Consider the following 17,114-nt stretch of genomic DNA (forward strand, 5'->3'; position numbering starts at 1 on the left):
AGTTGTTGGACTTCCATTGCCCCAGACAGGCTGCTAGTGTTTGAAATGCAAGCTACATAGAATGCATTTGTTTTGCAGAAACACCATTGCAGTAATGAATTTATTACAATCAGTGTAATTGTTTAATCTGTTAGAAAAATTACTTCAGCCGAATAATAAATGCAAAAAGTTGCTTTTATTGATCAGAGAAAAAGATTTTCTTGGGTCTGCTACATGTGATTGTGTACCATTAGCTTGAGACACACTTTTACATGCTGTCAGAAGCTCCTGCTGACAAGTGTCCTACCTTCCACTAATTTGATCCCTTGGACTTGGCAAAGGCTAACTGTCCCTCCCAGAACATTGACACTAATCCTAAAAACTCCCACTCAGTCCCTAAACATAATCTCCAGATAGTTCCATAAACCCAAAATCCCCTTCCCCTCCCTAATCCCAACCTTCTACTACCTTCCACTCATTTCCTAAACCTAAAATCCCCATCCCAATCATAATATCCTGATCCCCTCCCCTCCTGAGCCCTAATCCCTTGATTGCTCCCTAAACCTAAATTCCCCCTCCCCCTCGCCATTTCCCTTTCCTACTTACCTGGCCTGTGGCAAGCACTTGCTTGTGTCTGTCTGCTGGGAAATGAGCAGGTGCTGCAACAGTTGCATTGCTGAACTCACATTTGAGTCTGAGTGTGAGCAGCTGGTTGGGCAGTCAAGGCTACAGTCAACTTAATGGAATTCAAGCAGATGGGGCTCCGTTGATTGTAAGGATCTTATTTTTTACACACATGCTTTTGTTTCAACTCTGAGTTTTTAGTACTTGCCATCCATTGAGTGTAACACATAAATAACTGACTGCTCATAGGCATCAATGAGTTAAATTTTTTTGTGAAACTTCATGAGTACAGCAACCCCTGTGTCAGTACTTTAGTATGATAACCTGTGCTGGGTATAGGAATAGAACCTATACCTTCTAATATTTCTTTCATTTCGAATAAACATGGGTGATACTTTACTGTTGGTGCAGTATTTTTCTGCTGTTTTCGGGGTCTATATTAGTTCGCTGAAATTCAGCGACCAAGTATTTGTTCACTGCTATTCAGTGAAAATCAAATGATAAAACAGTTAAACTCCCTTAGATCAAGATGCAGCAGTCAAACAACAAAAGGCAAATAGTCAAACAACAAAAGGCAAATAGTAGAAATAAAGACAACTGCTCAACGTTCATAGCTTTAATGGTAGAATTAATAAAAACAAACCTTTCAAGACACAAGCTCTTTTTTCCATGCATAAATTATAAGTTATGTACACCATTATTTTAAATACCAAGCCAGCCAATAAAAATAAAAGCAAATATGTAACTACAGCTATTAGTATTTAAAAGTACATATTAAAAACACATATAATAGATGTTCTATATAATGTCAATATTGTACATGTATACAAAAACATAACCAATAACTTGTAACATATTTTGCTTGGCCTTTAAAATAGGTTTAATATTGTTTGCTAATTACAAACCAGGGTGTGTGTCTACCCTGAAGTAACTAATTGCACTGCAATTTCTGTAGCATTCAAAATGTCACCACCCCACCGCTCTTATTTGAAAATTTTTCTTTGTAATGGGATGTATAAAATATAAACCAGTATTAATGGGGTTACAATAAATGCACTCATAACATGGTACTGTTCTGACTGTGTTTGGCACATGCTATACAGAGAATGTAGTGCATAGGGCTAACTGCTTAGCGTGTGATAATTTCTGTATAGGTAAGACGAATATTGGAGCACATCTTTCAGAAATTCGTAGAAGTATAGAAAGTAATGCACTATTTAAGCATACTTCCATTAGAGGAAGTCAACATAAATTTAGAAATTGTAGAGTATAAGTGGATTAGTTATAGATTTAATATAGTTTGCTAAGCATGTCAAACCCAGATTTGATGAATATGCTTCACCTCAAAAAATCTAGATCCGTCAGAGCCACAAGGGCGGGAGACTTAAACCTCGACACGGCTATTAATAGGACGTGCTGGAGGGATAGATTCATCACCCAAAGACTCCCTATGCTGTGGAATAAAATCCCGGTATATGTGAGGCAGAGCACCTCGCTGGCCTTGTTCAAGAGAAATCTTGACCAATGGATGGGAGATCGCAGATATACCCCAGGGATTACCTCAGTGTCACTGCTCAACAGAGGCACAGCAAAATAATGGGTATAGTTCCCCATACTAAAGGGGTGGCGTAAGCCACAAAACTATGGGCTAGGCTTGTAAATGCCCTCTGGCAGATAGCCTAGTATGAACCTATGAACCTATGAACCTATAAGTTATTGATTGTTATATTTTTGTATATAGGTACAATATTGACATTGTATAGAATGTCTATATTTTTAATATGTATTTTTTAAATACTAATAGTTGTAATCACATGATATTTTGCTTTTATTATTGGCTGCCTTGGTATTTAAATAATGGTGTACATCATTTATTTTATGCACTGAAAAAGAGCTTGCATCTCAAGCTTTGCTTTTATTAATTCTACCATTAAAGCTTTGAACATTGAGCAGTGGTATTTATTTCTACTATTTAGAGAAAATCACTTCCGCAATTCACTGAATAATCCAAGGATAATGAAATACTTCCCCCACAGCACAACAGCTAAATCAAACCCACCCTCCCAACTATATATACCAACTCCAAGCTTGCACTATCTTGAAGAAAAAGATAAACTTGTGTAGTTTGCCAACTATGTCTTTGCCCTTGGAATATTCAGGGAATATTCAGCGAATCGCAGAAGTGATTTCCGCTGAATAGGGGTCAATGAATATGCTTGCTGAAAATACATTTTGGCAAACTAATATAGACCCATTTTCAGTTAGTAGTACTGCTGGCATGTGACACACTTTGATATTCCATTATAGGACAGGATTTGTAAACCAAGCAAGAGTATGGAAGCTCTGTTAGACAACAGCATAACAAAATGAGCAAAGGATAATATGAAGGTGTTGCTGATCAATGCTGAGCCACAACAAGAAACTCCACTCCTTACAAGCCCTTCTCATCCTGGAGGGCATTGTCATTTGTGTAGTGACTGAGACATTGTTTAAAACAGCGGAGAGCACTCTAGCTGTGCAGGGCTGTAACACCTTCCATAGATTTAGACCAGCTACTGTGCAGGAGGATACAAAGATGGAGATGTCTCCTCCTTCATCAAGAGAAGGATTATATCAAGGCTGGTAAAGCAGAATGATGCACAAGAGTTTCTTCATGTCAAAATAACCATCAGAAATGTCCCTTATCATATGTTTGCTAGCAATAGAACTCCCTCTATGACCAAGAAAGGGACCACACCTATGTATAGTAAGTAGAATCACCCCATATTTAACCCAATACCATTTTCCTAGATGAGTTAAAGTATCCAGCTATAGACTGGGAAACCTACACCACCACAATATACATGCACAGAGATTCTTGGATTTTGCCAATATAAATGCCATAGAACAATTATTCAGAGGACCCACTGTGGAAGCAACATTTTGGATCTTATCCCCACTAATATGGGGCATCTATCACCATTCCTATCTTATCTTTATTTGTTAGGTCTAACCATAAGGCCATCTCCTTTGAAATGGATCCCTTCCACCCAAGGTACCTAAACAAAATGTCTCTAAGGTAAGCTACTTATAAGTGATGGATTGGCAAGTTTCAAATCCCCATCAAACCCAGTTAAATTCACTGAATGTGTGGAAGTAAGCACCACTACACTGTACCAGTACCAGCATATAAACAGCTGTATAGATGCAGTAGTACCTTGTAGGGACAAGAGTAGACAAACCCCAGAAACAACCCCTACCCCAATGGTGGTACCATAATATCAACAAACTTTACAAAAAAGGAACAGAATGTTGACCAAAAGTAGGAAGAGTAATTCCCAGAATGAATGATACAACCTTCATCACTGAAATAAACAAAGGGTACCTGAGTATTATCACAACCACATTGTGAATCTCTCATCATTATTTAAGTTATGGCCCAATGAATCTGTGGTTTGGCAAGGGTTTGGAGAGCTACTAAGCAGCTATGTGTGATATTGGGTGATCACCCAGAACCAGTAATAAGCCCTAAATTCCACTCCCATGTTGATGTCCTTCAGTGAAGGATTTCATTTTAAGTACAGTGGCCCCATCTGTGACAAGCAGAACACAGCCAAAAAATGTAAAGCGGAGTAATTACTCTGAATTCCAAAGACAGAACAACCTGATTATATGTAAAAACTGTGAAAAGTATGTAATTATGAAATGTTTGCAAATGTGTTTCTTTGTGGTTTAACAAAAATTGGATCCAGAAAACACACAGTGACAGCAAAGAAGCATACTCCTTTGAGTAGCTGACATTTTTGCCTATTCCCTTCTCCAGAAATGTTTTAAAAGCTTGACTGTTTAGAAGTCATCCAAACGGGGAAAAAACATGTACAAATGGGACACTTTTTAGAGTACGCCTATCTGTCACTTAACACACACATAAGAGAGGCTATCACTCCAGGGGGCCAATGTAGTATGTGAAGGATGTAAAGAGAAAGCTTACAAACTGAGTTTGTTTCTTCATAAACGAGTATCACAACAACACACTGCATTTTGTTCACATGGCACTCATCTTGTCTCAACTCTGATTAACAGAACGGCAAAACATGGCGTCCAGGTTTGGTCAACATTCATGACATTAAAGGCAAAGAGTTGTTTGTCCCTAATTTCAGCAAGTATGACCAATTTGGAACCTGGTTCCAAGAGATTCACAATGTGGTTGCAAGAATACACAAGTACCAAACAAAGAAATATGGAGCTTAATAAAATCTACCAAAACCAAGTCTGAGGGCAAAATAGCTACTGCCCAAGCCAAGTTTGAGGGTAAAATAGCTACTGCCCAAGCCAAAGATAATTGCAAGGCCTTTTTTATTTATGCTCATAATCTCAGAAGCACAATACAGCAATGCGCTCAGCTGATTGAGAATGTTATCTATACTGAGGCTGGAGATATAGCCAACTTACTGACCAATAAATTCAGCTTACATTTTGCCACTCCGTCTCCTCCATCTGTCCCACTAGTTATAGCTGAAACTGGCTTGCCTGCAGTTATTACACAAGACCAAGTCCTATGGGTCCTGACAATATCCCTATGTGCATCTTAAATGACATGAAACATAATTTAGCCCATGCTAAAACACTGCTCATCCGCAGCCTCATTACAGGTTTTGTACCACATGAATGGAGAAAAAGGAGATGAAAATATGGTAAATTACCTTCACAAAGAGAGCAGTCACCAGTAGATTCCCCCAGTGTCCAGCGGCAGGACCCCTCCCGCTTGGCATCTACTTCTCAGAACTAAAATGGCTCTGGCTCCCTAAGTTTGCAGATGACTACAAGCTAGAGGCTTCATTGGATCTCCAAATGACATAGCCATCCTGTCAGAATCTTTGTACTAATTTAACTGGAACCGGAAATCATGGACTGAAATAAAAATGCCAGATGTTCGGGATTTGGGAAATTAAGTGGACAGTGACCTAACTTTCAACCAATTTGTGCCCATTGTTGTAAGAAAGTCCTTTTATTTGGCACAGCTTATAAACAAAGGGATTGTATTTAGATCTATAGATGTTATTGTCCTCCCTTTACTCAGCCCTTGTTAGGGCAAACATTGACTAAAATGCCATCATTGCCATGTATCTCTGAAGACATATGCAACAAATGAAATGCCCACAGAGATACCTTACTACAAGGATATAAGGAGGCCTAAACAATATAGGTTCATAGGTTCATACTAGGCTATCTGCCCTGGGGCAATTACAAGCCTAGCCTGATTTTGTTTGGCTTACGCCACCCCTTGATTTGAGTATACTGTTTAAGGTTTAGTTTACTGTGCCTCTGTCTAATAGTGACATGGAAGTAATCCCCGGGATAAACCTACGATCCCCCATCCACTCATCAAGATTTTTCTTGAAGAGATTCAGTGAGGTGCTCTGCCTAACATTTGGAATTCTATTCCAGAGTGAAGGGAGCCTCTGGGTTATAAATCTGTCCCTCCAGCAAGTTCTATTTATTTCTGTGCTGAGGTTCAAGTCCCTCGAGCGTGTGGCTCTAAGGGATTTAGATTTACTGAGGTGGAGCATGTCCATTAATTCTGGATTGGACATAGCTTTATATGTCAGGCATAGATCGCCTCGAAGTAGGCGGTATGCAACTGAGTAGAGCTGGAGTTTTTTTAACAGAGCAGCATATGGCATCTGCTTGAGTCCCTTGAGCCTCTTGGTGAGGTACTTTTGGGGTCTTTCTAATTGCTGCAGGTGTCGGGTAAGGTACATCCCAAAAGGGGCATTATATTCTATGATAGGCCTGATGAGGGATGAATAAAGGGGCACGGTTACCTCTCTTGATCTAGATGTGAATCCTTTCATGATGAGGTGGGCTATGTAGAAGGTCTTTCTAACCACTTTGGCAATGTGGTTGTCAAAGGAGAGATTGCTATCAACTTGGGTCCCCAGATCCCTAATTACTTTCTCTGTACTTAATGGGTTACCGCCTATGTGGTAATTTGTGGGCACATTGTTTTTGCCAAAGGGTATGACTATACACTTTTTGCATTTAGCTTTAGACCATGGCTCTGGCACCAGTTATCCGTCTCTGTGACCTTTTTGAAGGATGTTTGTGTCAGCTGGAGAGTCGATTATGGCACTCAGTTTGCAGTCATCTGCAACTTGGTGAGCCATAGTCCTCCCACGTTGGCCTGTACCCCGGAAAAGTATATACCGAACAAGAGCGGTCCCAGGACAGAACCTTGTGGGACACCGCTTGTGACTGGTTTCGAGTCTGACATGGCTCCAGCAGCTCTCACTCTGTGGGTTCTGTCTTTGAGCCAGTTTGCGACCCATCTTGTGACATAGGGGTTTATATTTAAGCTGGATAGCTTATCTATGATGCCCGAGTGGGGTATTGTGTCAAATGCCTTTGCTATGTCCAGATAGGCTATGTGGACTACCTTCCCTTCATCTATGGCTTTGGTGACTGTTTCAAAGAAGTTGACCAGGTTCAAAAGGCAGGATCTGCCCTTGACGAAGCCGAATTGGGTAGGATCTAGTGTCTGTAGGTCCCCAATGTTTATGAGTTCCATGATGATCCTCTCCATAGCCTTGCAGACTAGGCTAGTCAGGCTTATGGGGCGATAGTTTCCAGGGTCCGTAGAGGCTCCACCTTTGTGGAGTGGGACCACTATTGCTGTACACCATTCTGTGGGCACATATCCTGTAGTGAGGCTGAGATTGTACAGCTGTTTTATTTGAGGGGTTAGTTCTTCTTGGAGTTAATGTAGGATGCAACCCGGGATGCCATCTGGTCCCATGGAAGCAGTGTTTTTTGCTTTGGAGAGGGAAGCCTTCACCTGAGCATCAGAGATGTTTGGGAGGCAGCCCTCTGCTGGGATAGATACTTGCTCTTTTGGGGGGGAGGGGGTGGAGAAGTTTGTACTGAACCTGTCTGCCAGGATATTGGCGATGTCTGTGGGTTCAGTGTATTTTTTGCCGTTAGAATCAACTCAGAACAAGTCTGGGAGTTGCATCACAGATTCCTAACATAACTGAAAAAAGCCTTATGATTGTCTTTAGTGTCCTGTGCAATTTTTCTCTCGAAGCTGGTCTTAGAGGATTTTATGAGGGATCGTAATTTTTTGCTAGTACTGATCAGAGCTGCCTTCCCTATTAGGGATTTTGCTCTATCATGTAGTAGCTTCCTCCTTCTGTTGTACAGTTTATTTATGACTGGGGTCCACCAGACTGGATGCCTGCCTTTGGATGATTGGGTCTTGGTTTTGTTTGGGATAGCATGATCCATGCATTCCTGGAGATGTCCGTAGAATGCATTTATATAGGATTCTGCAGTTTGGGCCGTAGTTTCCACAGGCCCTGGGGCCTTGAAGGATTCCACTTCACTTTGAGAAGTTTTTCACTGTGGTTTTCTGGGTTGGGGGTGGGGTCGGGATGTGGATATCCAGTGAAATTAATTTATGGTCTGATCTTACCAATGAGGGATATACTTCTGGTATGGAGCATAGAGTATCCATGTTGGTAATGATCAGGTCTAGTATGTTATCCCCTCTTGTGGGAGTGGTGACTAGTTGTTCCATAGCATTTGAGTTTATAATTTCCAGGAACCTTTGGGCTAAGGTGCTGGGGCTTGAGTAGTGCTCCCAGTCTATTTTTGGGTAGTTGAAGTCACCCAATATAATGTTGTTCGGAGAGATCTTCATGCTCTCCAATGTTTTCAGGAAAGCCGAGTGGGATTCCTGACTTTGAGAGGGTGGTCTGTAGGATGTTATAAACTGAAAAGCAGTCTTGCCCACTGTTAGTTGCACATGGATGATCTCCGATACTTCGTGCAATGCCACTAACCTGGAGGTGTGGCTATCCTTGATAAATATGGAAACTCCCCCTCCTTTTGTGGTTCGGTCCGGGTTTTGGGGCCAAAAAGCATGATATGAGGTATAACCTGGTAGTGCTGGGGTGCTCTCTGGAGCCTTGAACCATGTTTCTGTCACTGCACAGATATCGATGTTCTCCATACTGAGGAGAACTTCGAGTGCGTGCATCTTGAGGTTAAGACTTCTGGCGTTTAGCAGCATTACCCTTAGTTTCTTGTTCCTTGTGCTGTCTATGGAGGTGGGTTTGAATTTTGAGCCTTGCCTAAAAAAGGCACTATGGGGGTGGCAAAAGCCTTTGCCGATATCCAAAAGCCCAGTGGTGACAGGTGCAAGCCATCCCCTAGCAAAGCAACGTGGCTTGTCGAGCATGTCATCCCAGGCTGACAGACACTGGATCCCCTTTGAATGACACCAAAATTTTATCCAATTGTTAAAATCGATCATTTTGTCTTTGTACTGTGGCATCATTCTAGGTGAGGATAAGATGCTGCTCAAGGTCAGGGTCATACCGGCCTGGGCAACATGATCAGAGAGCTCCTCTATGTCTCTTTTCATGTAGTCCAGGGAAGTGCATCTCAGGTCGTTCACACCAGCATGTACGATGACTGAGTCATATTTGTATTTGCTTTGGAGTGACCGGAGTGCTTGCGTTATGTGGCGGATCCTAGTGCCTGACAGGCAGCTCACTGTGACCTTCTCTTTGTTCAGCCTGGTGAGCGGGACGTCAGTGTGTCTGACAATAGTCACCTATTACAAGAGTATCAAGTGTGTTATTCAGCCTTAAGGGCTGTGGCTGCTTGGCACACTGACTTTGTGGGCTATGTGTTGTGCGTGTTTTGTTTTGGGGTAGCGTTTGCTTGGATGTCTGCTTTGGAGGTCTCTGTTGCTTAGGTAGATTTTTATTTAGAACCTCTGAGTATGTTTTTGTGTATTTATGTGTTTGGTTTGCATGTGGTGGGACTATGTGATACTGGAATTGTGTTGTGTGAGGTTACCTTCTCCTCCTGACTGGTTTCACCAGTTTTGAGATGAGAGAGCTCCGCCTCCAGTTTGGCTATATGGTTGCATCTCTCATATATATTTGAACCTGTTTGGAGGAGGAGAGGGTTGTCCATGTACATGAGACAGTTGTAACATTGCCTCAAAATTCCCAGATTCACCAGCTGGACTGGAGAGGAAACCAATGACTGACCTTTGGACATGCTAGAGTAATATAGGGAAACTGAATTAAGATGGACCAATAGGGGTCAAGGTAATCGAAGAGAGTATAAGAGTAAGTAGTGCTTATGGTTTAATAGTGCTAACTTGTAAGATTACTTATTTGGACCAGTGAAGGGCCTTACAATGAGAATATGGTGTTTAATTTGAGAGATAGAGTAGTTATAAGGGATATTTGGACCAGTGAAGGGCCTTACAATGAGAATATGGTGTTTAATTTGAGAGATAGAGTAGTTATAAGGGAAAAAGTTAAGAGCAGACTTTGTGGAGCCAGGAATAGTTTAAACCCAATTAGGCGGCGCTGCCCGTTGTTGCGCTATGCACAAAAACGCACAAAACCGCTCAAAAGAGGGTTTAAGAGAGGGAGATCAAGGAGTTTGGAATTGACCCAAATTGGCCAATAAAACTACAGTTTCAAGGCAGTAACCACTCCCACAGGGGCAGGCAGTCTGCTCAATATTTATCACTGCCACTGATGAACAGAGAGACTTCCCTTTAGCCCAAGCAAAAAATGGCCTCCAAGAAACTTACAAACAGTTCAGAACAGCAAGCAAGCCTGTAACTGAACTTTTTTAAATCTCAGAAAAGTGGGGGAAAACGCAAGATTTAAAAAGATAGCAGAGGTTCACAAGTATCAACAAGTTATAACAGTGCAGTAAATGACCCCACACTTGAGTGCTAGGCCAGAGACAGATAAAATGCAAGTTTTAAGAAAAAAAATGATTTTAAAAATAAGTGCAAACAGGAAATTCAGTAAACAGCTCTAGGTTGTGTTCTAAATACAGTTACCAATGTCATATAGACTGACTCAAACCCTGTCACTATACTGTGTATCCTGTAGACTGCTAAAAGGTGACCTGTGCCTGGAGTTCAAGGTGGCATCCATCCCAGTAGTGATGCACTTACTGCACATCAGGAAGTCAAATGGGTTCAGAAATACTCGGGGATCTAAACCTCTTCTGTAACATCATCAGAATAATTTGGAAGGGCAGGTACATCTTGCAAAGGATACCACTGCTATGGGTTAGACTCCCTATCCAGTTCATAGGCAACATGGATCTGTGATTAGGTAATAGAAAATTTACCCCAGGACTGACCCCTGTATTGCTTACTAATGGACAGAGATTGTTCCCAAGTGCTTTATCCCTTGCATGGGTCCCCTCAAATTATCAGTGGTATAATCCCAGTTATCTTCATTTGGGATAATACATAATTATCAACCATGGAATGTGTAAGGCCAATCTAACACCAAATGGATAGATTAATTTAACCACCAAAAGAGAAACTATGGCTCACAGTTAAAATGGCCCACAAAGGCAGACAGTCTACTACTTTCCTATGAACCAAATACTGTCTAGCATGAATAATAGTACAAGGCAAGGAATGTAAAAATGTGTAATTTCCGATATTTTATAAATGGACCTCCCTGTTAACCAAGCAGTAAGATGCATTTTATAAGCTAGCAATGTCCTCCCCAGTCCGAGTCAACTATGTTTGGGAACAGCTGTGATAATGAAAAAATATTCAGTCTTTTAGCATATAACATTCACATAACTGCTGTCTAATATCCACATTATTTATAAAGCTAAACACTATCAAAGATGTATTTTACTACAGAATTGTTATGCAGGTCTGGTATAAGAAGTCTGCATTTTATCATAGGAGATTACTAGGCTAATGGCTCTGGGGCCCTTAGCCTAGCCAAGAGTTTATCCCCAGAAAAGAAACCACAATCAGCACCCGTCACCCCTGTCAATAAGGGACACAGGTGGAACCCCTAGGACAAATTTGTGGTTGACATCCACTCAACAAGGTTGTGCTTGAAGAGGGTCAGCAATGTACTTTGCTTGACATGTATGGGGAGTCTATTACAGAGACTGGGCAGCCTCTGGCAGACAAACCTGTCTCTCCAGAAAGGTTGGTTAATGTCACATATTTGATTTAAGCCTTTCAGTCAGGTACTAAGCGAGGAGTTAGACTTGCGGATATGGAGCATCTCTAGTAGAGCAAGGTCTAAGATTGCCTTGTAGGGGAGACACAGGTCACTGAGCAAATCTGTACAATGCAGAGTAGAATGATAGTGATTTGAGCCTGTTCACATAGGACAGGTGTTGGAGGCCATGGATTCTCTTTGTGCGGTATTTCTGTGGCCTTTCCAGTTGGTGCAGGTGTTTGGAGAGCTACATACTAAATGAGGTGTTGTACCCAATTATTGGCCTAATGAGGGAGGAGTACAGAGAGGTAATAACCTTTTGTTTCTGGATGCAATCCCTTTACTTATGAGATAAACCAAGTGAAATGCTTTTCTGACCACTGCCGCTACACAATGGTCAAATGTGCGATTGTTGTCTACTTGTGTACCCATGTCTCTCAACACAGGTTCTGTACTTGGGGGGTTGCCGCTAATGTGGTAATCCGTAGGGGCCATGTTTTTGCTAAATGGTATGATAATGCATTTTATTGCATTTAACTTAAGGCCAGGACTTTGTCACCAGTCATTTGTTGCTGTGAGACCCTCTTGAAGTATGTAAACATCATTTGGGGAGTCAATGACAGCACCCAACTTACAGTCATCCAGAAACGTGGTCAGCCACAGGCCTTTTGTCTTTGCCTGGACCTCTGAGAAGTAGATACCAAGCAATAGGGGTCCGAGGACAGATCGCTGGCAACACCACTAGTGACAGGCCTGCTATTGGAGGTAGTGGCACTATTTTGACCTTGTGGGTCCTATTAGTAGTGAGCCAGTTGTCCACCCACCTGATGAGATAGGTATTTACACCAAGTTCTGTTAGCTTTTCGATGATGCTCGAGTGGGGGATTGTGTCAAAGGCTTTGGCCAAGTCAAGGTAAGCTGTGTGCACTGACTTTCCTCATCCAGTGCCTTGGTGACAGTCTCAAAAAAGTCAACCAGGTTCAACAGGCAAGATCTGCCCTTGATGAATCCGAAATGGGTGGGGTAAAGTGCTTGGAGATTGCCTGTGTCCTTGATTATTAGGTCCATAATAATACGCTCCATGGCCTTACAGATCAGACTTGTCAAGCTAATGGGGCGATAGTTACCAGAGTCAGTAGTGGCACCATCTTTGTATAAAGGGATGACGATGGCAGTTCTCCAGTCTGCTGGAATGAAGCCTGTACTTTGGCTATGGTTGAATAGGGTGCTCAATGGCAAGGCTAGTCCTTGATGGAGATGTTGCAGAATACAGCCTGTGATACAATCAGATCCCATGGAAGCTGTGTTCTTTGCCTTGGATAGGGCCTTTAACACTTGCTCTACAGAGGTGTGAGGTGCGGCGCAAGTATCAGGGATGTCAAATGGGCCTTTGGGGGGGACGGGTGTGAAGTTTGCGCTGAACCTAAGTCAACAGGATCAGTGTAAGTGGCACTGTTAAGAACTAATTTGGAACAAACCTGGGCTTTGCCATGGAGGTTTCTGATGTAACTGAAAAAGGCTTTGTGGTTCGCCTTTGTTTTGGAGGCTAGCTTCGATTCATAATTGGCTTTGGAGGTTTTCACTAGTGATCTAATTAGTTTGTTGAGGCTAAAGAGGGAGTTTTTCCAGTTAGGAATTCGTACCTTTTCAACCTTGGACAACAGTTTCTTCCTTTTGTTGTAAAGCCTGTTTATAAAGCATGTCAATCACATAGGTTTGTGATTCCTTGAGAAGCAGGTTTCAGTTCTGTTCGGTATGGCAGAGTCCATGCAGTTGTACAGGTGCTTGTATACTTCACTGGCATACTGTTCAGCATATTTGTCTGCATCCTCTGAGGGTGGTGGTGGTATGAAGCTACCAATATCCTCCCTTAGATGGTTGTAGTCAGTTGGTTAAGGCTGGGATGGTCGGATGCAACTGGCAATTAGAATGAGACAGACCGATGGTCTGATCTCACCAGCGAAGCACTTACTATAGAGGTGGTGCAGCAGTCACCCACCAAGTCTAGAATGCTATCTCCCCTTGTGGGGGATGAAACGAGCTGGTCTAGTGCATTATAACTGATGAAGTCAAGGAATTGTAGTGAGTGCATTAAAGCAGGAATAGTTCACCCATTTTATGGTGGGGTAGTTGAAGTCACCAAGGGTCAGAGTGTTAGGGGGTACCTTGATGGACTCCAGTAGGTCCAGGTAGGAGGACTGGGTATTCCAAGTCATTGAGGGGGGTCTGTAGCAGGCTACAACTTGGATGGGTGCCTTTCCAATTGTCAATTGCACCTGGAGAAGTTCTAGTGCATCATGCTGGCAAACCAGTCTGGAGGTGTGCTTGTCTTTCATGAAAATAGAAACTCCACCACCCTTAATCTTCCTGACCTCATTGTGGAATCAGAATGTGTGGAATGAGCTATAGCCTGGTAAGGCAGGGGTGCTTTCAGCAGCCGTGAACCAAGTTTCCATGACTGCACAGGTGTCAGCATCTTCCATTGCGAGGAGAGCCTCCATTGAGTGCATTTTCATGTTAAGGCTCCTAGCATTAAGCTGCATGACCTTCAATTTACTTTTCACAGATATTTTATGTTGAAAGATTTGTCTGTGGGACATTGCCTAAAAAAGGCACAATGGGGGAGGCAAGAGCCTTGGCCAGAATCCAGAATCGCAGGGGTGACAAGTGGGAGGCCATCTCTGGCAAAGCATCGAGGTCTGTCAACCATGTTATCCCAGGCAGACAGATACTGGATCCCCTTGGAATGACACCAAAAACTAAGCCAATTGTTGAAGTCAATTATTTTTTGTTGGTATTATGGTATCATTCTTGGTGAAGGTAGGATGCTGCTTAGGGCTACCTAGGGTCATACCTCCCTGGGACACATACTCTGACAGCTCAAGCATGTCTCTCTTCATATAGTCCAACGAGGTACATCTCAAATCATTCACACCAACATGCACAATGACAAAGTCATACTTGTACCTGTTGTGGAGAGACTTAAGTTAATGGATGATGGGGGGGATTCTGGCACCTGACAGACAACTGACCATGATCTTCTCCTTGTTGACCCTGGTGAGGGGGACATGTATACTTTTTGCTAAAGCCTGGCACACTGTAGTACAGATAATTACAATTATTACATCAAGACATGCAACTGGAGTGTTTATCCACAGGCGTCCAGTGAAAATTGGCTTTGTGCCAAGTTGACTTTGCCAGTAAACAAATGTTACATAAACATTTTAATGTATAATGCTGTCTGTTTATTAGAACTAAAACCTATTAGCAAAAACTCTACAAATAGGATGATATCCTGTTATTTATTTATTTTTTTTTCTTGCTTTCTTATACTTTCTATCAACAGAAACACCAGATCTTTCAATACAGCTAGCACTTTGAAGAGCAGTAATGTCAAATGTTCGGAGTTAATCAAACTATACCAAAGGCTACTGCCAAGGCTCTGTGATAATTAGAATAGGTACCCAGGGGGAAAGCACAACTGCCTAACTTAGAAGATAGGCTTGCCATGATGCTTTTCTACTGTCAGAGTGGAACTATTTGTAATCAAAACTGTGAATACAACCAATGTATTGCAATACATAAAGACATGATCATTAATTATGCTTTTAGGTATTACTGGTTAAATTTTTATTTTATACCCCATGTTGACATTTTTATTGCTACCAAAGACATAAGCTAATTTTGTAAAGTATGATCTGAGTACTACACATTTAATTAACTCGGGGGAGGGTTGGAAGTAAACCCACTGGATGGTTGTGTTTCTGCATGTGTAATACATGACTAGCAGAAGGTATTGACCAGATATTAGTATTTTTTTTATTTTGTTCATTTTTTTGTTGGGTACTAAAACTGCGAGTCAAATATAAATATGATGCTAAAACTGAACTCAGAATACTGCTGCCAACCGCTGGTAATGGCTGCTTCCTCCTCGAATGAATATATGGTAACTAATCTCTGAAGTTCAAACCTTGGCATTACTAAAATTATTTAATTAAATTGTTTTATTACTTGTTACTAAGAAGATCAACAATTGTATATAAACATTTAAATGGAGGTTGATTTAAATTTAGAAGTACTTTTGCTCCTGAAATAATTGGTCTTTGTTTGAGATTAGGAGTTTAGTTTTATGTTGCCTTTAAAAGTGTTTTTTTTTCATTGTTTCTATTGCTGCTTTAGTGTTTATTGTGTTCCTCATGTCTGACTTGTAGTAACCCCTTAGACTGCTCTGCTGAGTTTGAATAATATCCTAGCAGGTCAGGTCAGTTGTATCCATGGCAATACCTTGATCATCCCATGTCTGTTCCTTAGACATGCAGCCCAGTTTCTACCTTCCAGGATGAAGTAGGCAAGCAAAGCCTTAGCATTCTTCTCTCTCACAAGCCAACTCTTTTAACATTCGGGTCACTAAGCTTGTGTAGGCTCCCTGTTGCTCACGCGACAGAGCCTGCAAAGAACCTTGGAGCCACCACTTCAGTTTCTGGGCAGATATAGTAAAAAACATGATAATGTAATGTAATATGGGAAGAATGAGTTTGTAAAGTAATGTGAGGCAGACACAGAACATGTCTAAGTGGCTTTTGTAGTGCAGGTTGGTCAGCTGTATAAACTGACATGTTACTGCAGTATGTCCAGCTTACAACTCAGATCATCTTCAATTGCGGTAAAAACAGGCTAAATGTAAAATGTCCCTTGCCAGAGTGTGTGCATGTGTATGCTTTTGTATGTTGAGGGCATCATCACAATCAGATGCAACTACTTTTCTTAAAAAAAAAAAAACAATTTCCATTTAAGAAATGAGAAGAAAACTATCTGCAGATTGCAAAGCATAATTTTGCCACCTTTTTCAGTAATTTGGTGATGCACTATATCTCACTCTCTAATTTTTTTTTTTTTAATAGGAGATGCCTTAACTGGAATGAGTGGTGCAAAATTTTCTACCTACGACCGTGACCAGGATTCATATTCTGGAAACTGTGCTTCACAATTCTCCGGAGCTTTTTGGTATACTTCCTGTCACTGTGCCAATCTTAATGGTCGTTATCTAAGAGGAAGCCATACGTCGTATGCCAATGGTGTCAACTGGTGTACCTGGAAGGGATATTATTATTCTGTCAAAATCAGTGAAATGAAGATGCGACCAGTTCACCAGTTCCAATTAAATTCTTAAAAAATGGACTATGGATGTAAATCTCTATGATAAATGTATACAGCCATACTTAACAAAAAATTAACTGTTTTTCTTGATTTGTTTTATTGCTCAGCTGCTAAATAAACGGCAAAGCCATGATTGTTTCAACTTCAAAATGTAGCCAGTTCTTTCTGAACAACTTTTGATAAGCAAATGATGGCAACCACTAGCTGTTGTCATGGTGACATCTATACTTATGTAAAGCAAATCAATGCAATGTCTGCTGGTAAGGGAAGGAAGTTTTTTCTGCTCACATTTGTTTCTACATTTCAAATATACAATGCAAAGAGTGGCTCAAAAAATTAAACTATTCTTTACTG

The 17,114-nt window shown here is 41.3% G+C and overlaps 1 protein-coding gene across 1 annotated transcript in view; it reads left to right on the top strand.

Annotated features, from left to right (window-relative positions):
- LOC122812852 (microfibril-associated glycoprotein 4-like) overlaps positions 1-16,910 on the top strand; it is a 75,555-nt gene extending 58,645 nt beyond the window's left edge. Inside the window, exon 6 of the mRNA XM_044084893.1 lies at positions 16,505-16,910. Within this exon, the coding sequence (XP_043940828.1) occupies positions 16,505-16,773 (269 nt within the window). The 3' untranslated portion in view covers positions 16,774-16,910. The remainder of the gene's footprint in view (positions 1-16,504) is intronic.
- Positions 16,911-17,114: the final 204 nt, after the last annotated feature.

Source organism: Protopterus annectens, chromosome 10.part0, assembly GCF_019279795.1.
Source record: "Protopterus annectens isolate FY-2018-M chromosome 10.part0, PAN1.0, whole genome shotgun sequence".
In the NCBI taxonomy this organism is placed as follows: domain Eukaryota; kingdom Metazoa; phylum Chordata; order Ceratodontiformes; family Protopteridae; genus Protopterus; species Protopterus annectens.